General features: G+C 39.6%; 2 protein-coding genes across 8 annotated transcripts in view; one reads left to right on the top strand and one right to left on the bottom strand.

Annotated features, from left to right (window-relative positions):
• Positions 1-1,883, bottom strand: part of PPP4R4 (protein phosphatase 4 regulatory subunit 4) — a 71,078-nt gene extending 69,195 nt beyond the window's left edge. For 2 of the 3 annotated variants that reach the window (XM_087922135.1, XM_087922134.1), the window contains exons 1-2: positions 1,261-1,883; positions 224-297 (exon numbers count right to left, since the gene is read on the bottom strand). In XM_087922135.1, coding sequence (XP_087778261.1) covers positions 224-297; positions 1,261-1,380 — 194 coding nt within the window. In that variant the 5' untranslated portion in view covers positions 1,381-1,883. Of the gene's footprint in view, positions 1-223; positions 298-434; positions 551-1,260 lie in introns of all 3 variants that reach the window. The other variant, XM_087922136.1, reaches the window with a different exon arrangement.
• A 47-nt stretch (positions 1,884-1,930) lies between these two features.
• Positions 1,931-27,052, top strand: part of DDX24 (DEAD-box helicase 24) — a 42,526-nt gene continuing 17,404 nt past the window's right edge. The window contains exon 1 of one of the 5 annotated variants that reach the window (XM_087922138.1): positions 1,931-2,092. The gene's annotated coding sequence lies outside the window, so the exon portion shown is untranslated. Of the gene's footprint in view, positions 2,093-22,103; positions 22,280-27,052 lie in introns of those variants that run through there. The other 4 variants (XM_026713450.2, XM_026713443.2, XM_026713458.2 and 1 more) reach the window with 4 other exon arrangements.

Here is a 27,052-nt window from a genome sequence, read left to right as displayed (position 1 = left end):
GTTTTGTAACTTTCAAACAGGAGCAAGGTTAAAGTATAAGGCCCAAAAATACCCTCGCAACCATTCTCGTATAAAAAATATATTGCCAATGGAGTCACACTTTATTTTAATCTTCCTTTTACAGTGTTATTATAACTCAGAACTCAAGAAATAAAATCACTAAGAACATGGAGAAGGAAACATTTAAATAAAAGGTACTAAAATAATAGTATCTAAACTATACCTGAGGAGATACACAGCCCTTTCAATATCATTGAGTTCTTCATCAACTGTCAGTCTCTCTATTTCTTCTGGTGTCTGTCAGACATGATACAGAAATCAACATTATTGACATCTCAGCTGCATACTTCAATTTCTTAATAACTACCTCCATTTTCAAATTTGAATATTCAATGCCACAAGTATATTTATACTACAATCCCACACACACTTACCTGCAAGTAAGTCCCGATGAATTCAAAGGGGCTTACTTCTGAGTAGGCATGCATAGGATTGTACTATTCATCACCAGGACCACTTTTACTTATTCCAGAGTAAGTATGAATTCTGCCTGAAACACAAGAAATTAAATGAAAATAGATGTAATTACAAGAAATACTAATGGAAGTGTGCTGGCTTCAAATTTGTCATGTTTTTGACTTCTATGAGTCAGATTGCTGACTATTTTGTCCAGTGTTATCTATTTTAAATGTCAACTGCTCTCCAAGGCCTTAAATAAGGGCCTTTTGCTCTGCTATTTGATAAACTACAGATAGCATGAAAAGAACCAGAGACAAATATAAGCTACCACTTGTCCTCCTTCTCAATTTTTGAATCAGAATGACAACCAGTAATTTTTAAGCCACTTTCTCTGGAACAGTCTCCTGGAAGACTATGACTGCTTTCAGATATCATTTTAAAGACCTTTACTTTTAATTCTCCTAATCTGATAGTATTCCAAAAATGAGGCAATTAACATTTTAAATCAGTTACTGTAATAAAAGATAAAAATTACATAACCATAAAAGTTGCTGAAATCAAAGCATTTGCTATCTAGGATTTCTCTCCCCCACATCTCAAATGCCATTTCTGAAAGCATTACAACCACTGCTGAGATTCATTACCTTATCTATGCAAAACATCTTTCCAATTTAAAATATGCCAAGCCTGCAGAAAAAGATGCCATCACTTTGTTTAAGACGTTCTGAAATAACTGCGATTTGATTTATCTATTTTTTCTTTTATTTAAAAACCGACAGATTCATACAGCATATATAATACCTTTAAGCTCCTGCGCACCGGCCTTTCAATGATAGTAAGTTCCTGCAGATCTTCTATATAACCAAACAGATTGTTTTGGCTAAAATCCATTTTGTATGAGAAGATGATTATCGGATGCATGTACTAGGTTGACGCTCCAATCCTTGGCAAATCAGGGTTTTTAGTGGGCACGCTTCACATTGCACTGAGGCCCGAAAAAGAGCACCAACCCCCCAAAAAAAAAACAAAAAAAAAACCCGGAGGACCTCTCTCGTCTAAAAGATGTACTAGCGAAGGTGGGCGATAGAAGCTGCTTCGCTCCAGCTGCTCCCTCCTCCTCGTAGGAAACTGAGCCCCCACCAGGCGGGAAGATTCTCAGCAAACACAATGCGGCAGCACCACAGCTCTCCGCCGATGCTCGTTCGGCTCTGAAAGCATCCCTCGCTTACTCGGCCCAGGTTTCGGCAAGGAAACTTTCTCTCCTGCTGCTTCACTTTCGCCTCAGTTCCTCCGCCGTTTCCAGGGAGAAGGAGACACCAACATTTCCCCACCTCCGCACACGCGCGCGTGCATACACACGCCCTCTTTTTCCCTTTTGCTCTGGTCGGGTGGGGGTGCGCGAAGGGGGCCGGATGAGAAGCAAACAAACAAACAAAAAGATGGTCCGAGGTGGCAACTTTTCTCTTTCTTTCTTTGTCCTGGTTATGAAGTCGGAGGCAGCTTTAGGTGTTCAAGACCAATTCAAAGGCAGTGGTGGCGGTGGAGGAGGAGGAGGAGGAGGCGGCGGCCGGCAAGATCCTACTGGAAGCCAAAAATAGGGATGGAGAGGACATGCGAGGCAAAGAGCAATTCCGTATCCTTAAAAAAAAAACTTTAAACCTTAAAAAAGGGGGGGTTTCTTTTGAAAAGGGAGGAGCGTACAGTTAGCCAGTCATCTTACGACGCTGTGGGTCGATAAAGATGGTGGGGGGGATGAAGAAAGCAGCTTAGTTATGAGGAGGAGTTATTCGTAGATTCCCAGGATGGGGACTTTGGCGGGGAAAGAGAAAACGGGGGACGAATCTTCTAGGGAAGAATCTCTGATTGAGAACAGACGTTGTATCGGGTGTGTGGCGCCAAGATAAGCTTTCTAGAGGTTTCTCTGCGATGGTTTGTGCTAAGAACAGCTCCTATGTACGTGCGTGTGTCTGTTTGTGTATGTATATATTCTACTCCTCTTCGCCCCCAAGACGGCCCACTGTCCTCCCGGAGAAGGCGAGGGGACAACGAGCGGGAGGGACTTGCGAGCCAATCTGTTCCCGGACGGGCTGAGGCGAAGGGAGAGAGCCTTAGCAATGGGGCCACTTAGGGCCCGCTGAAGTGGTCCGGCTTCATGGGCCCTGGAAGCTTGTTTTCGCTCCGCGGCCAAAACGAGCGGGCCCTCCGGGCGGACTCCTTCCTTTCCCTCCCCACACGACTCGCGGAGCCCAAAGCCGCCGTGCGGAGATCGGAAAGAGTAGGAGCCGCCTTCGCCTCTGCTGGTAGTGGCTGCGCAGAGCCCGTCGCCAGGGTAACAAGCAGCTACAGGGGCCGCGGCGGGGCAAAAAGGACTCTCCGAATGTGAACGCTTTTAGGTGAGGACCAGCGCTGCTGCAGCCGCTGTCCGGGATTTCAACCCCCCCCCCCCCACTTAGTCCAGCCTGGGGCCATTTTTGCCGGCCCACGCAATAACTCTATCCGTGTGGTTATTAGTCAGAAGTGATGCCCTGTGGTTTTGACTGCTGGCAAAATCTCTGAATATCTGCTGCCGTTCTTCTGAGTCCTGCTATTGGGATGGGGGGCGGGGGAGGGGGGGGCGCTGCGGTTCTTGCTTGATGCCTTTGGGTTAGGTTCTTTATAGCTGGATTCATGTACAGCCAAGTACAGCCTTCTTTAAACATAGTTTACCTTATTAAACTTAAAATGACTAGATTCACACCTTAAGCCAAAACCAATCCAGTTACATCATGGTATGACGCAAATACACGAATACAGGCTGTTTCTCAACCTGCCAAAAAACAGGCACCCTAAGAAAGTAAAGATTGTTTCTTTCCAGGAGGGCTCAGTTCCTAAATGATTCATGGACTCATCCACTTAGTTTTCCTGGCAACATATAGACACGATTTTTCATTTATACATGTTGCCATTTTTCCAAAATATTATTTCCCAAAGGACCTGATAGGGTAGGTAGCTCTTAAGACTGCTAGTTAGGTCCCTTTCAAGTCCTAGTCAGCTCTGAGCTTGTTTGGTTTCTGAGTTCATCTGCAGTTTCATATCTAGAAGTCTTATCACATTGCTCCATTTTGACCATGCTTTTTTAGAGATTTTATTTATTTCAGGTAGATTTAGTATCATCAACTGAAAGAGACAAAAGTTCCATGTGTCCCTTTCCCACAGTAGTCAACCACAGCCCTATGGGGAGCCTCTTGGAATGAAAATAGTAGCACTCCTGTTCTTCAGTAACAGCATATTCTAAATATATAGACATTGCAATTGGCAGCTGTTTCAAATCTTCCTCGTTGGTGGACATCATTATATTTTCTGATCCTAGCATGTGGTTCATATTCTAGTTCTCCCATCATATAGCTCCAGTAGAGATGTGGATTTTAGTATTGTTAAAAGGTAAAGAAAATCTGTTCATGAAAAATGTTCTTACATTCCTTTTACATTGATTTATTTACCCATAAGGCATATCATACATGGACTTGCAATATATATTAACATTTCACCTTGATTAGAAACACAGTAAAATATGAATGTTAAAAAGATCTATATTCAGATAAAATGTCTAGGTAATCTAACCAATTGAAGCACATATTTGTTTATGTGGAAAAAAATCAGGACCGGTATATGTTCTGTTGGCCATATAGAAATATCCATCTGGTTCAGTTCCAAACCAGGAGAAAGACACTGGAAGCATGGAGGCTGATTGGAAAGAGGATTTAATGGTGAACAGGACCACCAAGCACATGGTCTTGGTGCAGCTAACCAAATGGAGTTGAGAGAGGGGTATTTATACCTTGTATTGGGCTTTGCACTTGAACTTCAGGTTCTTGTGCAAGAAGATGCATTCTATTGGCTGTTGTAGGAGTCATAGCTAACTTGGTAGGTTGTCTTGAGTCCCACGTTTGGTTGAAGTTTGCTGGGTGATGCAATGTCCCTAGATGATTGTGCTCAGGTGAGCTCTGCTGCTAGATGGATTAACCCTATTATGTCCTGGAGCGTCATGTCTTGGAGCTGGAGGTCTTTTGTCTTGTAGATAAGCTGGCCCAGTCTTTCTAAATGGAAAACAAATATCTGCTGGGGGTAGCGAACTGCTTTCTGTCTTTAAAACATGTTTCTTCTTTTATCAATCAGGAAATATAATATTCTGCCTTATCAATATTTCCTAAAATATTTCATTTTTCTAAGAGAGGAGTGGGTGCTAACTTGCTCCACCCTCAGTGTGATCTACAGTTTGATTAGGACCCTGCCTTTTACATGATGACCTTGGCTAAAATTCTATTCAATTAAACTTACCAGATAAATCTGTCATTTCTCAGACTAATTTATTTCATGTGTGGTTGCTGTGAGAATAAAATGGAGAATATAATACTATACTTAAAACCATTAGGAGTTAAAATATGACAACAATAACTATATAGTATATTGAATCTTAAATATGTTATCTAATCTCAGTTAAACCCAGCCCTCCAATGCTGATGGTATCTTCCAGTAAAGATTGTCTGCCATCACTATATTTCTTAGAAGTTCAGTTATTTTCAGGATAAGAACACTGCTTCTGTATCTATTTTCTTCTTGCATGTTGTCCTAGAAAAAAAACTAACAGCAGAACCAAGATAAAGGTATAAATTAAATAAAGTGGTTTCTTATTTCACTTCATGTTCGTTCATATTACCCTTTCATAATGAGAAGTCACTAAGATACAAGGAAGCAAAAACATTTCTGCAAATGATAATAATGAAACTATGAAGCAGCAGTTTCTTAGCAACAAACTGAAAACCATATTAAGTAGTATTCATATTTTTAATCAAAGATTGTGATTATAGGAGATGTTCTTATGGATCAAAACTTGTTATTGCTTTTAGTTGTGTTGCTTTTCAATATAAATATTCTACACTTTTCAAGAACAACGCATTCTTATGCAACATATTCAAAGTAGGAATTACAGTTAAACTAATGGGAAAAAAATCCTCAAAATATCTTTTTTTTTTCAAGAGCATCTCCTATATTTGGTCAAAACCTCTGTATAGATTTAAATATAATCATCCCCATGTTCCAAAAGAAATAAAGCAACTTGAAGGAATATATTATACTTAGAAGATACAGTAGCTCTCTTTAATCATCCTTCTTTACCACTTGTTTTACAAATCCTCACCATCTATGGAAATTATCATCCCAAGTTCAACACCCAGAGACTAAGCACCAACCAAAAAGAGGCAGACAAGGGGTGATGAGTGTTAAAAGCACTGGCCAGAGTATCCAAGAGTATATCAGTGAGATGGCACCCAAAGAAAAACTGCTGAGAGAATGGCTGCACAAGAGCAGACATGAGAGATTAAGCAGAGGAAACAGCATGATTAAACCAGAGCTTGCCTAGGATGTGCCATCAACAGATAGCTGAGGTGGCAAATATTGGAAAGGGCTAGACTAAAAGATCTCATGGAGATACTCATCATAACAGCAAAATTACAGCACTAGGTACCTGTTCTGTAGAAGCAGAGGTCTACCACACTAGATAGGACTTGAGGTACAGAGTATGTAGAGGCCTCACAGTTTGGCACATAGTTGCAGGCTATATGATATAGGTAAGAAAAGCACACATGGCACAACCAAGTAGCTGGCATTATGTACAGGAACATCTGCACAACACTGTATATTGAACAGATCAGGTCACCTCCATATAGGAGAGATTACATAGAAGGTCATAGGAAACAGGAGGGTTACAATCCTATGAGACTTACAGAAGGCAAGCAGGTACTAGGCAATCATCCAGGCCTTATGGTAGTAGACAAGGACCAGAAGACAGCAGCGATGATAGATGTAGCAGTGCCAAGTGACAGCAACATTAGGAAGCAGGAGTATGAGAATCTGGAGAAGAACTAGAGCCTGAAGGAGGAACTAGAGATATTGTGAAAAGTAAAGGTCAAAGTAGTTCCGGTGGTGCTAGAAGTACTTTGGGCTGTGCCTTCTCAACTGGGAGAGTAGCTCCAGTCCAGGAATGACATCAGAACTCTATGACCAATAGGGAGCAATGTTAGGAACAGCCAAGATACTGCACAGAATGTCCAAGTCCCAGACCTCTGATAGATGCCTAGAGATTGAGAAGACACATACCAGAGTGAGAAAGGAATTTTTTTATAAATATACCCTTTACTAAGGGAGCGTTGCTTAAGGAGCAGATTTGTGACTTGGCATACAGCTCTTGCTAGAACAGCAGGTAGAGCCCATGGCAAACAGCTTTGGCTACTGCACCAGCTGCACCTCTACATGGAGCAGGGTCATCTTGCTGTGATGATTCATGCTCTCATCAACACCTGCTGTAGACAGTAAGGAAGATGCCCTTGATGGAAATATGCAAGAAACTGTAATCCAGGAAAAAGAGGCTGAAGCATTTTTTTAAGACCACAACAAAGAGTTAACATTTGTAAGCAGCTCAAGGAGATGCCTCTGCTTCATTGAATTAGGAGGAGGAGGAGGAGGAGAAACAGCTCAATCGGATTTAGCTTTCTTGTGGAGTTCATTTTTTGTTCTGGTCTATCTAATGGGGCTTATATCTGCTTGACTAATGTAACACAGTCTGTATGGGGTTGCTTTAAGTTCACTCAGATACAGTAGGTTCAGAGTGCAATGTCCCATATGCTGACTGACATTCACCAATCTGAGCATATTACTCCAATGCTGCAGGGTTTATATTAGTAACCAATAAGATTCTGAGTGCCCTTTAAAGTGCTGATTCTAATCTACAAACTCAAGATATCCTTACATAGCTTGCTGCTTACTTATCTGCAGCAATGCATTCTCTAGATAAAACCAGTCCAATCAGGGCAGAAAAAAAAAATTAGGAGGGACCCAATTGATGGAGGGGGCAGAGGGAGTGGGGGAGTGCCATTTTTCAGTGTTTGTTTGGAGTAGCTACATAATGGACATTAGTTAGGTTTGATCCTAATTGCCTTCAAGCTGCTCAAAACTTAGCTTTTCCGGAAGGCACTTATACAGTGACCCCATTGTTATTTGGTTTGGTTAATTTAACATTCTTCATTGTCTTTTATTAGTATTTTTACTCTTTATTTTTCTTATGTACCATTATTTGTATTTATATACCCCTGAGAGTTCTTAGGGAATCAATGATCTATAAATGTAATCTGTCATCATTATCTTCATGTACTCTGTTATGGCCCCATCAGAGCCTGGCTCTGCGGAGGAGGATGAGCCAGAGCTGAGGTCACAGAGGCCAAGGGGGCAGCATCATTGGCTTGGGGAAGAGTAGGAGTTCTTGGATTTGGGACAGTTCGCCAGCAGGGAAGAATGGGGGCAAGATGTTCAAGAGAGGGCAGGCAGTGGAGATGAGGAGCGACAAAGCTCAGGCGTTGAGCATGGACTATCCCCTCCTGATCCCCGAGCATGGAGAGTTGGAGAGGAGGCGGGAAAAGTGCAGACCGACCCAACGATTCAGGAGGAGAGCACTCCGCCCCTCTTCACAAGGCACATCTAGGGACTGAGATTTAAGGAAACACTGGGAAGGGGCGCTTGTTGGGAACAAACATTAAATTTGTGAGGTTTTGTATGCTATTGCCTGTGTCTGGAGTTTGCTGGACTTCTTGCCTAGTTCCTTTGTTTCATGGAGCTCATTGCCTTGTTCCTTTGCTTCGTGCAACTCATTGCCTTATTCCCTTGCCTTGCTGGATTTCTTGGAAGCCAATGTGCTAACAGCATTTTGCTGGACTACTCGCAGCCAGAGGCTGCTGGAGGTTTGAGTGTGAGCGTTTTGCTTCGGGACTTGCCATAAACATGGGAGTGTTCGGGGGAAAGTTGGAACAATAAAGGGGAGTTTGAACTATCAGCTGACTGTGTTGCCTCTGTGCCTTGCCCCGGGTCATCACCTATTCTAAAGAGAAGTTGAAATCAAGCATACGCTCCCCAATTAATTCACAATTAGCATCAGTATAATAATCAAACTCCCTATAACCACCAGTTAATACAATGCACATAAAGATGCCTGAAAAGTTCTTAAAAAGCAGTATTTTCGGTGCCTTCCTGAATACGGTATTAGTAAAACAAGGCCACCCTGATATGAGGCAAGATGCTGCAAATGGAAAGAGGCAGAGCAAGGGCTCATTTCTGATGCTTTACCTCTCCATTTTTCTTAACATGGGTATTTGCAGCACGCCCTGCTTTTTTGCATTGGTGGGCAGATTTTATTTAGAGCAGGTAGTCTCAGAGATAACCTAGGATCAAAGTCTGTAAGACTTTATTAGTGATTACTAGACCTTTGAGTTGGCATGTACTGGCCAATGCATCACCTGCAACAGAGATATTACAATATCCAGGTGGACTTTCAGAGTAGCTTCATATAGAATCAGTCCCAATTATCTAAGCATGATGTGACAGCATGTGGGTAAACATAGTACATTTCATTGGACTCAGCAGGCAGGTGCACCAAGCAATAAACAACATTTTGCAATTATTAACTCTCTATATACAATAGAAATTACTAAATATTGAAAGTATTTTGTCACAGAAGAAATTAAGCTGGTGGTGCAAAACCCAAACCGAAGAACAATCTGAATTTATTTCTAGATAACACAGGTAAATTTTAATATCATTTGCCACAACCTCGTAACTTCAGAGGTTTGGGATTAATATTTTTCTTCCACAGCTAAGAATTTGCCCAGCACATCAGAATGATTCCACACTTGGAAAACTATCACAACTCTCTAATTGGGCAGGTAAATGCCATTAAGTTCTATGGGAATGTACATATCTGCAAAGAATTGTGTCTTTATGAGGCAGCATTACGTGATTCACATTTTTTGAAGAAACGTCCCAGTTATTTGGTGTATATCAAAAATATGCCCCTTAAATTCCACAAAGATATATAGTCCTAGTATAAAACTAGAAGCCTTCTAAATACTGTTAAATACCAATTACCCCAAAGTGAAGACAGTCGTGACCAAATTCAGTGAGAGTTGATAACCTGATGACATGAGCAGCCAGGAATAAAGACCATTTTATATTACAGGTAATATTGACAACCATGATTGAGCCCAGAATTATGGATATGACTCATGGCAGGTGTAAAGAGATTCACCATGTGACCTGACCCAATTTTATGACCGCATTCTGGTTTTCCCATGTGTGGTTGTTAAGTAGCAGAAAGGGTCATAAAACAGGCAGGAAAGGGGAGCAGGCAGATCCTCTATTCGTAGAAGGAAACTGCAGCACCCGACTGGGGAGAAGCTCAGATCTCTATATTAAATATAAAGATTACTATTCGACATTCCCAAGACAAAATGATGAATTTCTCTGAGCAGTCCGATATACAAGAAGCAACACTATTATGCTAATTTCCTCTTAATCATAGAGACAAAGAACAGGCAAAAGATGACCTAAGGCCTTATAGGGGAACTTCATTTGAGAAACAGACAAATACAGCATAATGGAAACAAACGTACATTCTTCTATTAATTCTATGGGGAAATTAGGAAGTTGCCTCTTTTCAAGCTGCATACTGTGGTAATATTGGAAAGAAATCCATTTTTCAACTTATTGGCAGGACAGAAGTGTAGTTATTCTCTCAAGGCATTCTACTGAATAGGCATGACCAGAGAAAAGGCCTGCCCTTAAAGAGATCTTCAGTTGAACAGGTGCCAATGCTTTATTCTTTGTTTTTGTTAGTCTGGTCCTAAGGAAGATAATTAATAGAGAGGTCAAATTCAAACATTAAGCAACATCCTCCCCTTCATGTTGTATTTATCTACAGTAAGCCATAGATAGCACAATCCAAATTTTGTAAGAGAATATGTATTAGAGAATGAAAGAAGAGAAAACATGGGAAAACATAACAAAACCCGACCACATCAATGCATGCATGTATGAACCATGGTGGTGCAGTGATTAGAATGCAGTACTGCAGGCTACTTCTGCTGATTGCCAGCTGCCAGTAGTCCGGCAGTTCGAGTTTCAGCAGCTCAAGCTTGACTCAGCCTTCCATCCTTCTGAGGTTGGCAAAATGAGGACCCAGACTGTTGGGGGCAATATGCTGACTGTACAAACTGCTTAGAGAGGGCTGTAAAGCATTGTGAAGCGGTATATAAGCAAATCTCCTGAATCATATGGTGAACTGTATAAAAGGAACAACACACATACACAGACCATAATCAATGAGGGGGCAGAGGCAAGTAAAACATACAACTCACTTGCACCTACATCTGATTTCTATCATGACATCACTATTTATTCCGTCATTCTAGCATGGTTAGTTGCAGAACCTATATCTCCCCCATCTGAGAAATCAAATGTGTGCCGATGTAGGGAAAAAATGGCATTTGAGCCATTACACTACGGTGATGAAATGCTTTATCAAAAGCAATTCATCTCCTTATGGATTTAAGTGGACTGTAAAGACACATTCCTTCCACGCTTTACAGTTTACGGTTTATGACATTTTTTGGATAGACCATTGATTTTATGATATTTTATGCTAACTGCTATGCAAATATTGTTATATTTAAATAAATACTGGTAGTTTAAGCTTTTTGCAATTTGGTGCTGTTTGGATGGGGATTGTGAATTTTCTTGCATGCTTACAATGACTATGGAAACAGATTAACTGATGCGTACCCAGTGGCATACGTTTTGCAATTACTAAGACCGATGCTAGTGTTTTTTTAACATTTTTTATTGTTTGTGGCCCTGAAAAGGACCATTTAGGTAACCAAACATGGTTACTAATATGAAGTTGGCCAGCCCTTATTGCTTATCACCAGGTGGCATCACTTCAGCATAGACTGTATAAGCCTTTGCACATGATCTTTGGCGACGATGTGGTGCCAGGCTGCAATAATGGATTCAGTCAGCTCCTTCTTGGTCTTCGGATGCTTCTTGCTTATTTCATAACCTATCTTGGCGCACAAGTTCTCAATTGGGTTCAAATCCGGGCTCTGAACTGCCCAATCCAGGAGTCGAACACCATGCTTCTTCATCCACTGCTGGACGGACTTGGCTCGATGACAAGGAGCGTTATCATCCTGGAAGTAAAAGTCCTTCTCTACAAGTTACTGAGCTGAAGGAAGCATGCACTTTTCCAAGACTTCAACATACTGTGTGATGACCCGTAGTCTCTCAAAATAACCCAAAACCCAAAACATATATTAAAGTCCGGTAAAGCCTTCAACTGAACTTCACTGTTTTATTAGGCACAGTTTAAAGTCACAAAAGTAAATAAGGAGGCAAACAGAAAACCAAAACAAACCACATTGATGAGAGTTCTTTTTTTTTTGAAAATTTTATTTGGGTTTTCACAAAAACAAAATACAAATAAAACATCTTTTTTTGAAAGTAGCATGGTCCCAGTTTATCACTTCTTCATACAGACACAAACTCAATTTCATGCTCATTTTTGTGTTCTATTCCATATCTTATTACTATTTTACATTTTCTACATAGTTTTTCCCCTTTTTTAATTTTCTCAGCTTTATTTTGATTATCTCATCTCAATTCAAATCATTATATTTATACTTTTGTCTGTCCTGTTTCAATTTCATATTATCTTTTCTCATTAACCAAATTTTCCCCTGTAGTTACTAACTGGAGTATGATACCTTTATATTTTTTAATTTTGTCCATTCAACTCTTATTTAAGCCTCAATGTATACCTTTAAAATTATAACATTCAATATAATACATAACTGCCAATCGAATTCTGCTTGGTACATTCTTAAAATACACACTATATTCTTAAAAAAATATTATATATATATGTAAATAAAGCACTCATTCCATTCCATTCCAATTCAATTCTATCATTAATATTCATTAAAATCTTAACATCTTAAACATTTCTTTTCAATTAAATATCATACTTCCTTGGAAACACTTATGAACTTTCCATAATTAATTTTTTTTTCATATTTCTCTTCACTTATATTTTATAAATCATTAATAATAATTAAAATGTTCCCATCCTTTCCTAATTTAATTCTCTCATTCACTTTATTTCATTTATTTATTAACAAACTTTCCACTAGGTTACGATAAATATTTTATCCATCATTTTAATCATATTTTCTAAAATTATTTCTATTTGTAATATAACAATACTATCTTATGTACCTTTGCAGAATCCCTTTTACAATTAAGTTTTCACCCATTATCTCTAAACAGGCTTATACTTTCAATTCTTATACCTTTTCCCTGTTTCTCTATATCTTGTTTCTGTCCTTTATAACTTCTTTTCCTTTCCTTCTTCCCCCTCTTCTTCTCCCACCCCTTTTTACACCCTTGTCTCTCTACTTCTAATTCTCTCTTCTGTAATCGCCTCTTCTGTTGCTTTCTAATATTATACTTATTTTTCAAATATTCTTCTTTTTTACGGTTGTTTTTTCAAATCTTAAACTTTTCATTCTCATTCCCCCCCTTTCCTTTTTTCCCCCCACATAAAATTACTTGTTCATTAAAGATGGCTTCTTCTTTGTCCCAATCTTTTTGTTCTGCAAGCATTTCTTGTTGTTTCTCATAGTTCCAGATCTCCATTTCTAAGAATTGAAATACGAAGCCAAAAGAACCTCTCCCTTCTTGTGCATCTTCTTTCCATTTTTAAGTTCCATTTTCAGTTCTTCTAAGAGTGATACCATTTTAAAGACTTTTAAACAACCACCCGGTTAATTTTAGTCATCTAGATGCAAAAACCAAAAATCACCAAGTAATCCAAATAATCCAAGGCTGTTTCTTCTTGCTTCTTTTTTCCACTTTCTCTTCCTGGGGTTCTATTATTTTGTTCCCAAGTTTCAGTTAAACTGTATCTTTGAGGAATCTTGTTAAAATTTCCTGTAAGTTCCTTTTAGTTACAGTTCCATTCCTTAGTTCCAGACAGTCTCCTCCATTTTTCCAGATCCTGCCCTTTTATTCTTTTTTTTTTCTCCTTTCCTGCTTTTAAAAACTTTTAAATATCCAGAAATCTTTATTATCCCTTTGACTTTTATTTTCAGCTTAGATGCCTCTTAATGTCAAAGTGGATTTTTTTCCAATTTCTTGCTTAAGTCTCTTAGCTGTCAGTATAAGGAAGGGAAGAAAAAAAAAACTAATCCTTTCCCTTCTCTCTCCTTCGCAGCTTCAAAATCTTCTTTGGGAACAATGTTATTTAATTTAAATTCCAGGGTACCTTACGTTGTTGCTTTTTCGGTTTAACCCGGTCAACCAAAACTTTCTCTTCTTATCTTCCTCCTGCACATTCTTTTCCGGTTCAGTTCTTTGAGGTGGCCATTTCTGACCACCGCTGCAACCGCCTTTGGGAAAGGGAGTAATGGCCAGCTGGGGAAGAGAGATGCGGCTCTCCTCAACCCTGCTGGCAGTCTCCCCCTTCTTCATCACCTCTACGGGGTGGCTTAGCCCCCAAACCAGCCAGCTCGGGGCGCTCTGGCGGCGAGCACAGATCAAAACCGTGCACAATTGCAGATTTCGGTCTGTCGCCGAAGAGACTCAAACTGGAACCCACATTGATGAGAGTTTTGAAGCAAGCCGAGATAACTAATTTTAAACTCCAGGAAAATAGCTGAGAAAAGTCCATGGGAAGAACACCAGCCAAGATAAGCCTCTTTCAAGGTGAACACTAATTGACTTCAACAATTCTAACTGCGTAGTTACAAACTTATATACATAGCTCCCACCTGCAAGCCATGAGGAGGATCATGGTAATTTCCTCTTGAGTAGACCTCGCTTTTCCCTAATCCTCTCCTCCCTGCGTGACCTAGGATGGATAGGGGATGGGCCTGAATCCTCCTCTGACTGCTAAGCCGGCCTCTGCCCTTCCCCAGCCTCCTCCACCACCTCTGGAGCCACACTCCCACTCCCTGTTGGCTGTTCCTCCTCTTCCTCAGAGTCAGACTCCACCAGGGGCATGACACTATCCCCCCCTGCAGGGCCCCCTCCCCCGGGACCAGGCAGACGAGGATGTTGAGGAAACCGAGCATGAAAGTCCTGGACCAAGCGAGGAGCATGAACATCAGTGGCATTGACCCAGGTGAAGTCCTCTGGTCCATAACCTTTCCATGCCACCAAATACTGAAATCGGCCCCGCAACTGGCATGAATCTCAGATGCTATCCACTTCGTATGCCTCCTCTCCCGGAGGGGCTACTGGGGCCGGCTGTGATGGAGCCAGTCTATGCGGACTGTCAGGCGAGGCAGGGACTAACAGGGAACAATGAAAAACAGGATGGATACGCATGGTCCGTGGCAGGGAGAGACGATAAGCCATAGGATTGATCACCACCTCGACCGGAAAAGGTCCCAAGTATCGGTGATCGAGCTTTTTTGATGGTCGCCTCGTTGGTAAATATCGAGTAGAGAGCCAAACCCAATCGCCGACCGCTAAAGGTGGAACATTGCGACGATGTCAGTCTGCAAACCATTTATAGTCTTCCTTGTCTCTCTCTAGTTGATTGCGGACCATGTGGTGCATGGCTTTTAACTCCTGCAAAAATGTATCCACTGCCGGAACTGGGGAATCAGATGGGGCTAAAGGGAAAAGTTGTGGATGAAACCCATAGTTAGCAAAGAAAGGGGACATACGGGTGGATGAATGTTGAGCATTGTTATAAGCGAACTCCGCCACTGGCAGCACCTCCACCCAATTGTCTTGTTGAGTATTGCTGAAACAGCGGAAGTACTGCTCCAAAATAGCATTCACTCTCTCTGTCCCCCCATCAGTTTCGGGGGTGATGAGCAGACGACAGACACGACTGAACCTGCAGTTTCACGAGTAGGGTCTGCCAGAAGTGTGCTGTAAATTGTACCCACCGATCTGATACCATGCGGTCTGGTAACCCATGCAACTAGAAAACATGGGAGATAAAAAATTTAGCCATTATCTTGGCTGATGGAAGACTCGCACATGGAATAAAGTGGGCCATTTTAGTCAACCTATCCACCACCACCAAAATGGTTGTGGCGCCATTCGATGGTGGTAACTCAATGATGAAATCCAATGAAACTGCACCCCATGGTTGTTCTGGCATGGGCAAGGGCTACAATAGACCAGGGAGCGCACCAGGAGCATACTTGGCTTGGCGATAAATCCCACAGGACGCCACATATCCCGACACATCATGTTTAAGTCTCGGCCACCAAAACGTCCTAGAGATGAGGTGCAGTGTTTTGAACACCCCAAAGTGTCCTCCTGCTGTCACAAATGGGTCTGCTGCTGTGCCTCCTGAATCTTCATTCGAAGGTCCACAGGTTCCTTGGTGGCTGCAAACTGCTCCAACGGAATCACCGTCCGGGGCAAGATTTTATCCTCCCTTCGGGTATACTCTGGCTTCTGAGATAGGGCATCAGCGCGTTGATTCCCTCCACTCAGAACATAAGTCACCCGGAAATCAAATCAAGCAAAGAATAAGGACCATCTCACATGACGCTGGTTCAATGTCCGAGCTGTACATAGGTGTTCCAAATTGTGATGATCCATCCGAACCTCGATTTGGTGATGAGCCCCCTCTAGCTGGTGCCGCCTGGGGGAGTTTTTGGTGTCATGGTCAGATCATGCCCTGATCTCTGTAAGATCCTGTGGCACCACTATCCATTACAGAGAGGCAAAATCCATTATATTAGTCTGCCCTGGCAACTGATGCACTTTGATGGATTTCAGATTGTTCCTTCTGGTCTGCTGCATGTTCATCACCACTTGGTCACCACTTGAAATAAGGTAGCAGAAGCTTTAGATTGGATCTATATGACCTTATGGATCCCACTACTCCCTATGGTTTATGAAGCAGTTAAAACAGATGAAATGAGAGAAGCATCCAGGATGTTCCTTGTGTTCTACACAGAACAAATTCAGCCAGACATGGGTTAGAACTGCTATTAAGGCCTATTTAATAGCAGCAAAGTCAGCAAATAATTAGTACTTCTCCACTGGATAGCCATTTTGCAGACCTGTTTCATGTGATAAATGGGGTGCAGCGGGGTTAGAAAACCCCTTGGATGGATGTGCAGAAAAATTTGTTCAGTATCTGTCAAAGTTGCTCAAATTCACTCACAGTTGGGACACTGGCCATGTGGTAGGTCCAAAGAGGAGACTTGGGGTTTCTTGTCAATTATTTGAGAATAGTTTGAATCAAATGAGCCTGCTGGTAATTAAGTCCTTAAAGTCAGCCATCTGTTCTTCAGATCTACATTTCTCCTGTCTTGTTAAGCTGTGGGGGGATTTTAGAGGTGGTATTCTCTTCTTTGAGTTAAGGGCTGTTTCACTAGAAACAAGAAGTCCTTGGTTCATCCCCTCCTCAAGAAGACAATACTGGACCTCACTATACTGGGCAATTTTCATCCAGTATCTAAATTTCCCTTATGAGATAAGGTACTTGAGATGTATTATTATTTTCAGAGGACCCTGGATGAAGTGAATTATCTGAATCCTTTCAGTCAGGATTCAGACCTAGGTATAGAAAAGAAAGCACATTGCTCATGCTTTTGGATTATCTCTAGTGTTGGTGGGATGGTTGTATATCCATTCTCAGTGTATTTGACTTTTCAGTGGTTTTCCATATAATTGACCATGGTATTCTTCTACATCAGGGGGATCAAACTCAAGGTCCACGGGCCAGATTCAGCCCATGGGCTGCTTAAATCTGGCCCACAGGACCAACCTGGAACTATCAAAGGACCAGTCCATGGTGCCTCTGCCGGCCAAAATGGATCACATGAGGCCACATGCACACACACACCCGCAGCCCATTTTCAGTCTCCCAGGCCTCCTACAGCACTCTGCCAGCCAAAAACAGGCTGTGTTTACCTTTCTTTGGGATCAATTCCAGCTGGTGGTGACTATGGAAGAGCTCCCATCTTCAGCCCCTACCGTATGGGATCTGCAAGGGTCAGTGCTCTCAAACTCTTATTCAAATTTACATGAGTCCAGTGGTCAAATTCATCTGTTGTCAAGGGATGAAGTATCATCAATATACTCCTGACGCTATTTATACATTTTTGCCCCTGGCAATTAAGTGATGATATGGACATATTATGGATGCTGTGGGGCTCTGGAAGTTAAGAACAGGCTTCAACTGAACCCTGTAAAATTAAGTGACTTTGGGGCAATCAGTTCTAGGACTTTACCATCTCTAGTGATGCCCCAGACTCTTTATACAATCTGGTTCCTTAGATCAGGGATGTCAAAATGGCGGCCTGCAGGCCGGATGCATCATGCACAGGCCATGCCCACCCCAGATCCACAAATGGGAAAAACATCGCAAAATGTCCCGTGATGGCAACAAGTTGCCGCGAGTTTGACTTAGACTCACAAGTCCTGCTCAAAGAGCAAACAGCAGTTGTGTTTAGGAGGGCTTTTACTCAACTTTGTATTGTGTGTTAATTTGTGCCCATTCAGGGCCCTGTACTCAGTCACCTCTCAATTGGACTACTGTAATGCATTCTAATGCAATAGGCTCAACATGGTGCTGCTCTTGAAAAGAATGTAGAAGCTTCAGCTGGTACAGAATGCTATGGAATGCAGCAGCACAGGTAGTCATGTGTTTCCAAAAGAATGTTACATCTCTGCTCCAAGGCTGCATTGGTGTTAGGAATAACATAGGTTACCTAATGTAGTTTGGGTAAAATAATATATATAAACTATGATTGTAAGTTTAAGTGTGTGTCACTTTAAAACTGCAAAGCATGTAATTTTGGGTGTGGTGTGAAACCACCATAAGAGGGAGCAAGAGAACCAGATTGATTGCTGACGAGTCGCTGGCAATTACTGACAATTACTGGATTGCATGGTTTGTTAGCTGCGTGTTTTTCCTACTGCTGAGTTTGCTGAAAGAAGAGAGGAGTTTTGAGTTCTTCATATCTCTACTGCAAGGAGATATATCAATGGACTGATATTTGTAAGTTTACCGACCTCTCTTTTTCGACACTGGAATTTGCAACTGAATAATCCCTGGATGGACTGAACTAGTGAATGATATATGGACTGTTTTTGACTATGCTATAAATCTAACTGGAATAATAAACTATTTAATTAGCACTGTGTATCTGTATTACTGAGTGTAAGCTACGAAAACGTTTATCTCACATATTTTGCCTGCCTGCCTGACTGCCCTGCAGATCCTGCTAGGGTGTATCCCTAACACTTGGTTACGTCTTTTTTTGGATCCAATTCAAGGTGCTGATTTGGCCTTTAAAGCCCTATGTAGCAAAGGAACTGGTTATTTGAGGGACTGTCTCCGCATCTGCTTACATCTGCCAGATCTCGCAGAAAATATATTATGAGTCCTGTCAGTTAGGGAGCTTCACTTTGCAGGTCCAAGGTGATCAGCTTTTTCTGCTGTTGCCCTGGCTTTATGGAACATTATTCTCTCGGAGGTGGCCTCATTCCTTTTAATTTTCTAGAGGCCCCTTAAGACCTGGTGGTGTCATTAGGCCTGAAGTTCCTAGGGAATTGGTGAAATAATGAGATGGTTCCAATGTCATTGATACATGCTCTTCATTCAATGTATATTTTTTGTTTTGTGCCTTTTCCAATTCTTCATTTTTAATAAAAATAATTGTTTTTGTACACACTGCATTGTTTTTAACTTTGTTGTACACCACCCAGAGTCACATGTCTGAGATGGACAGCCATTTAATATGACAAAAGAAATAATCAACTTTATTATTGCAGTAATTCTGGCCCCTCCTTCCCTTTGCCAAAAATCTCTTGTTTGCAGTCTTTGCCTGTGTGTCACATTGTAAGAGAAGCTGTTTCAGCCATCTGTCTGTCTTCATACATAATTCAAAAACCACCATCATCTTTTCTTTGCCAAGATGCTCTCTCAAAAGCCTTCAATCACAGAAGAGAAAATTACATGCTTTGTCTCCTTACAGTGCACTTGCCACCAATATCCATTTTGAACATCCCCTCCAAACAAAGTATTTCTCTCAATTAAAAAAAATGGAGCAAAGAATAAGTAATACAGCAAAGAATAAGTAAAGAAAACCACTTGAGGTAGCATTTAAATTCATATTGATAACTGCATTAAGAACACTGACTTGCTGGGCCAGAATTGCAAAAATGTAAAGGAGAAATGATATGCGCTGCAGTGTGTAACCTTTGAATAATTCAAACTAGGTGTTGTTACCAAAAGTTTTATTTTAGGATGATTGAGTGTAAATGGAAGGCAGACATTCACTTTCTGCCTAGTATAGTTGAGCTGAAAAGGGCATTTTAGTAACTGCATCCGACTATAAGTACAGTCTATATAAATGACCTTTGTGATCACCTTATTAGCAACTGCGTCCTCTTCGCTGATGATGTATTCAACACCACCGTCAATGCTACCGTCCTTCAAAAAGACCTTGATTATGTGTCTGAATGGTCTAAAGATTGGAAACTCCAAATCTCGACTAACAAATGGTCTGTCCTACACATTGGTAAGAAAAATCTCAACAACACAAGAGCACACAACAGAAATAAGGTATAAACTTAATGTAAACTACTTCAAACTTGATTGCAGGAAATACAATTTCAGCAACAGAGTGGTCAATGTCTGGAACTCACTACCTGATTCTGTTGTCACCTGCTCAAACCCCCACTCCTTTATCCTCAGACTAACCTCTACTGACCTCACCCCATTCCTAAGAGATCTGTAAGAGGCGTGCATAAGCGCACAATCGTGCCTACCATCCCTGTCTATTGTCTCCAATTATTAGTTCCTATTTCTTATATTTAAACTTATGTTTATTTTTGTTTCTATTGTAAGCTTTTGACAAAATTAATAAATATATAAAAAATAAATAGAGTCCATAGCAGTAGATTGCACAAATGGGGCTGAAATACTAAAGAAAGAAGAATTCATGATAAGTGGGGTGCCTCAGGCAGGTGGGGGAAGTCTGGTGTAGGCTGCAGATAACTTTCTCTGTGCTCAGGGGTTGAAAAACTTAATTGAATTCTGGCAGGGAGGATTTTTAGCTCCTAAACAGAGAGCCAATGCAGTAAGAAAAAAAAATACGAGATATCTCAGGAGGATGGAGGACCTGGTGCAGCCAAACCTGAGTCTCTCTCTTTGTTCAGACTATAAAACCTGCAAAGATTTCAGCAGATTTTTCAGCTCCTAAGTTGAGCCTCTCAGAGTCTCCCTCACTCTCCTGAGGCACTCCATGCTACTTACCTAGGGCCCCATCCATTTAACAACCCATATAATTACTTAATGAACACAAAAGGGAGTGCCAGGATTGTGGTTGTTGAGCAAAGAAGTTGTGGGTACTCAACATAACAACCTCTTTGCTCAGTGATAGATCTCAGTCCCAATTGTGTATATAAGTTGAGGGCTATCTGTGCGAGCCATTTCCAGTTAAAGTGATAAGAAATGAAGCAGACAAATCCAGTGTGCCTTTGAAAGCTCCAAACTGCAGCTTTACCAAAGCTGATTCTTCTGGCTCCCAGAGCTCTGAAACCTGAGAGAGATTGCTAAATGTACTGTCTTCTCATAGTCATAATCTACATGGAGCCCTGTGAACAGTCACAAGTGCTCCTTTATCCCAAGAGGAGTCCAAGCAGCTGATTCTTTTCCACCATAGTTGCCAACTCCACTTCTTAAAGAGCTGTCTTTAGTTTGCCACTGCTTCTATAGGAGTCCTTTCTACAACTCTTAGCAACATATGAACAGGATATGGCTAATCAAGAAAATAAACTTAAAAAGTATTAGAAAGTATTTTAACTTCTTTTGCTTGTTATATTTTGGGATGTTTTGTGTCCCATGATAATCACATAAATTTGAGTCCACAACTCTATTTATGAAATTTAATCCATTAAATTCATAATTTCACTACAAAATCAAACAGACTATTGCTAAGATCTTATCTTGGTCTTATTATATTGTAGTTATCTACAGTTTAACATTTTACAAGGAGTTTGTTATCTGAATTGCAGTTGGAACTAATTCTGGTTTTACTAGTTGAAAAGAACTTTTCTGTCTTCTTGCTCAAGGATTTCCAGATGCTCCTTCATAATAATCTTTTAGATATTAGCCTATGTTAGCTAACCACCTAACATCAGATTAAAAGCATAAACTATTCTTAATTCAATTATGAACATGCAAATATCCAGATGGACAAAAGATGCTAGTAAAAATCTCACTTTCATCTACTGGTCATTTTAATTGTTTTAGCTTAGATATAGGCCCTAGTCACGTGAACAGTCAATATAGTTATCACAACTAGTAGCCATCAACCGATCATGTCTAATTTTCCTCCATGTAGTAGTACAGTAAAGGGATGTGTGGGGAAAACATCTGATTACTTGCCCCAATTTTTTTCCCATGCAGCTGCAAATACAAATTAACCTCAGCGAAAAATCTCAGCCATTTCTGCTTTGGCCATAACATCCATCGCGTGTTAATAGTAGATATAAGCGCTGTAAAATTAAAAAAAAAGACACACTCATCCAACTCAGATTTTTCCTTGCTTCTCATTTAAAATCAGCGAATCTCTCATTAATCGTTCATATTACCAATGCAGGTGGTAATCGGTGGGAATAATAATAGTAATGATGGTGATGATGACGATAACGATAATAATTTTTAAAAAAACGCTGCAGCCTTTATTGCAAAAGAAACGACCATCTCTTTTAATCAGGCTTTGGTATCTGTGGGCGCCGGATGATGACGTCAGTTTGTCATGGACGCTCCCGAAAAGCCTCCACGTGGTATAGTTTCCGGGAAGCATCGCTGGAGAGTTCGGCAGTGGTTATGATAAGAGAGTTTTTCGGATGGTGTAAATGCGTTTTGAGCGGCTTTTAGGTCCGTAAACGATCTGAAGTACCTTCTGAACGGGTAAAGGAAAACGGGGGAGAGGGTTGTTATCCGATCAGAGGTAGTTGAAAGGATAAGAAAAAAAAGCAGTTACAAATGTGACGGGTGGCGGCGGATACAGTAATAGAATCGTCCTACTTTTCCCCTTTTAGATTCATGTTACTAAAGCTGTTTTCTACGTGTCATGAAGCCGCCTTGTAAGGCTTCATCCCTAAACATATGTATTTCTACTTAAATACCGACCTTTTAGAAACTTCGGGATGGAATTCACGCTTTGCTTTATGAACGCCAATCTCGTATACTATCCTATCAGTAGGCATTTTCGGAAGTTAGGCAGTTAGTATTGTAACTGGCTCAAAATCACCCAGGGAGATTTATAGGTGAACAAAATGATAACTGGGGTTTGGAGGGGGTGTTATTCTATTTGATATTTATAAAACTCTGCGTGACATGAAGAAAATGGACGGGGAGAAATTTGTCTCCCTCTCTGGAATGGTAAAAACCCTCTAAAACTGATTGGGAGATAATTAGAACAGGCAAAAAGAAAGGATTTCTTTTCACAATATGTGCGGTACCATGCAATCAGTAACATCCACTACTATGGATGGTTTTAAAATAAAATTGGATAAGTCTAATAATGGGAGGGAAAGGTTGATAAAAGGCTATCATTTAATTTTTATCAGTTTCAAGGAAGCACGGGAGAGGAAGGATGTGCCTCCACCTCCTACTTCTGAGGACTCCAGCATTTTTTTTATTATTATTGTGACAAATGAATCCTGGACTAAAGTAAATTAAATTTTTACAATAGAACTTTGAAGTTATAAAATATCTAAAGGGTATAGTTAGGATTGGTGAGTTAGTCAGGAGAGGATATTGATATATTCCCAAAAAGCATAACTTTAAAAAAAAATCAGGATAAGTTTAATTGTTTGCAGTGGCAAGAGTAAGACCTATCACCTTAATTTTCAAATGTTAAAAGAGTTTCTTTTATTTATAACATGTAACTGCAGGCAATTAAGAACACAGCAATCTCAAATGTTAAAAGCCACTTCCTGACGAGGACATTATCAGTGTAGGAGACCTTCACTCAGCCATGATGTTTAATAAATGTTGGGATAACCATCTTCTTCTGTTGGTACACCATCTTCTTAGAATGATGTTGTGAAAATAAAGTTGGAAGTGGCAATGCGTGATATTGGGTGTTTTGGGGAGAAGAGGCAGAATGAAAATGAAAATGAATAATATATTAAAAATTAAGAATACACATGTACTAATAGAATAGATAAGATATATAACTACTCATTTTGGTTTATGGCTTAGTTCGGTGGAGTTAGCCAGTTATGCATTCAGTAAACTGTAGTTAGGCAAATTATGGTTTGGCATCCAGTTTTACAGTTTCAACAATCTAAATGGTTACCTTATCTAGTTATAAAATTAATATTGTCATGTTGTTATGAATCCCTTAATTTTCACTAATATTTGATGGTATTTATTATACTGGTATAGTTAAACCTGTCACTGAATCCCTTTTATAAGGGAATATATTCCAAACATATTTCTTCCCACTTCTATCTGTGTAATTAATATATATGCTTTAAAAGTATTTCTATTTTTTTAATCTTAGTTCATTGCTTACCACCAATTTTTTTTAATAAAGTTTTATTTGGCTTTTCACACATACAAAATACAAGTAAAACATCTTTTTTGAAAATAGCATGGTCCCGGGTTGAACTTCTTTATACAGACACAAAACTCAGTTTCATGCTCCTTTTTGTGTTCTATTCCATATCTTATACTATTCTACATTTTCTATATAGTTTTTCCCCTCTTTTAATTTTCTCAATTTTATTTTGATTATCTCATCTCATCTTAATTCAAATCATTATATTTATACTCTTGTCTGTTCTGTTTCAATTTCATAATATCTTTTCTCATTAAACAAATTTTCTCCTGTAATTACTAATTGGAGTATGACACCTTTATATCTTTTAATTACATCCATTCAACTCTTATTTAAACTTCAATATATACCTTAAGGTTATGACCTGTAATATAATACATAATACATAACTTCCAATCGAATTCTGCTTGGTACATTCTTATAATACACCCTATATTCTTTTTTTTAAAAAAGATTATACATATATGTAATTATAAACCCTCATTCCATTCCAATTCAGTTCTAATCATTAATAATCATTAAAATCTTAACATCTTTAACACTTCTTTTCAATTAAATATCATACTTCCTTAAAGACACATATAATCTTCATAATTAATTTTTCCCTTATTTCTCTTCACATATTTTTGTAAATCATTAAATATTCATTTTGTTACATTTATTTATTGACAAGCATTCCACTTAATTACGATAGCTATTTTATCAAACATTTTAATAATACATTGTTTCATATTTTCTAAAATTATTTCTGTTTCTAATATAACAATACTATCTTATGTACCTTTGCAGAATCCCTTTTTCCATTAAATTTTCACCCATTATCTCTAAATAGGCCCTGTTTCTCTATATTTTGTTTCTGTCCTTTATAACTTCTTTTCCTTTCTTTCTTCCCTCTCCTTTTTACCCCCTTGTCTTTCTACTTCTAATTTTCTCTTCTGCATTTCCCTCTTCTATTGCTTTCTGATTTTATACTTATTTTTCATTCTATTTTGGGGGGGAGTTGTTTTTCCCAATCTTAAACTTTCCATTCTCTTTCCCCCCTTTCCTTTTTTTCCCCCACCTAAGATTACTTGTTCATTAAAGATGGCTTCTTCTTTGTCGCAATCTTCTTGTTCTGCAGGCATTTCTTGTTGTTTCTCATAATTCCAAATCTCCATTTCTAAAAACTGAAATATGAAGCCAAAAGAACCTCTCCCTTCTTGTGCATCTTTTTTGTACTTTTTAAGTTCCATTTTCAGTTCTTCTAAAAGTGGAGCCATTTTAAACACTTTTAAACAACCACCCAATTGATTTTAGTCATTCAAATACAATAACCAAAAATTGAGAAATCATCAAGTAATCCAAATAGTCCCAAGTTATTTCTTCTTATTTCATTTTCCACTTTCTCTTCCTGGGGTTTTTGTTGCAATATTTCAGTTGAAATGTATCTTTTGGAAGTCTTGTTGAGATTTTGCTGTAAGTTCTTTTTAATTCCAGGCAGTCTCCTCCCTTCCAGATCCTGCCCTTTTATTCTTTTTCTCTCCTTTCCTGTTTTCAAAAGCTTTTGATTATCCAGAAATCTTTATTATCCCTTTGACTTTTTATTTTCAGCATTAAATGCCTACTAATGTCAAAGTGGATTTTTTTCCAATTTCTTGCTTAAGTCTCTTAGCTGTCAGTATAGGAAAAGGAGAAAAAAAAAACCCAAATCTTTTCCCTTTTCTCTCTCCTTCGCAGCTTAAAAATCTTCTTAGGAAACAATGTTATTGTTTTTTTTAATAGTTTAAATTCCAGGGTACCTTATTTGCTGCTTTTGCTGTTTCACCCAGTCAACCAAAACTTTCTCTTCTTATCTTCCTCCTGCACATTCTTTTCCGGTCGAGTTCTTCTTTGTGGTGGCCATTTTTGACCACCGCTACAACCGCCTTTGGGAAAGGGAGTAACGGCCAGCTGGGGAGGAGAGATGTGGCTCTCCTCAACCCTGCAGGCAGTCTCCCCCTTCTTCACCACCTCTACGGGGTGGCTTAGCCCCGAAACCAGCCGGCTCGGGGCGCTCCAGCGGCGAGCACAGATCGAAGCCTCAAAAAGCAAGGTTTCCGTCTGTCACCGAAGAAGCTCAAACCAGAAGTCGCTTACCACCAATTTTTAAATCTTTAGTCCAGGGTACAGTTGCCAGTAATTATATAAGTTGCATGTGAATAATGCCTGCAATTAAAAATCTACAGCTGAGACCAAAATTGAGAATGCTGTACAGAACAAAATATGCAGAACCAAATGTTCAAAAACAAAGAAGACAGCATAGGCATATGAAGGCCATATTGAGGCCTGTTGAAGTAGGAGTATTCCTAGGACAGATTTTTTCTTCTTCCTAAACGAATTAGTAACAATAAAGCTCCAGTAGTTATTATGTTTTTAAAAAATGGACTTTCAGTATTGTTAAAGATAAACTATAATTTCTGCTCATAATATGTACAGGTAGTCCTTGACTTACAACTGTTTGTTTAATGACTGTTTGAACTTACAGTTACAACAGCACTGAAAAAAGTAACTTATGACCAGTTTTCACACCTACAATTACTGCAGCATCCCCATGGTCATATGATCAAAATTCAGACAGGTAGCAACCGGCATGAATTTATGACAGATGAGAATCCTGGGATCATGTGATCCACTTAACTGTAGTGATTCATTCCACAACTGTGGCATAAAATGGGGCAAAATTCACTTAAGAACTGCCTTACTTAGCAACAGAAATTTTGGGCTCAATTGTGATCAAAAGTTGAGGATGACCTGTATGTATATTTTCTTGGAAGAGGAAAGACCCATTAGATTCTTGTTTCTCTGGTTGTTTTGTGACTCTCTTCAGTTTACATGTTTGACATTTAATATTAGCATTGTGACATCATTTGATTTGGAGAAGTGATCTGCAAAGTTTTACTGACAAGGATTATTGTTGAAGAATAGTGATACAAAATAAAATCTAGATTTGTTTTTTAATTTCTCCTGTCCTGGGAGAGAGATTGTCTTTATGGAAAAAAAAATCTTGTGGTAAGTCTGTTTTAGAATTGATACTATGGTTTCTGTATTTAGCATTTCAAATTGGCAAACAATGTGCCGCTGATTTGGAGACATCC

Source organism: Pseudonaja textilis, chromosome 1, assembly GCF_049901715.1.
Source record: "Pseudonaja textilis isolate UNSWEBS1 chromosome 1, rPseTex1.2, whole genome shotgun sequence".
NCBI lineage: Eukaryota > Metazoa > Chordata > Lepidosauria > Squamata > Elapidae > Pseudonaja > Pseudonaja textilis.
This window is presented reverse-complemented; position numbering and strand designations above follow the sequence as displayed.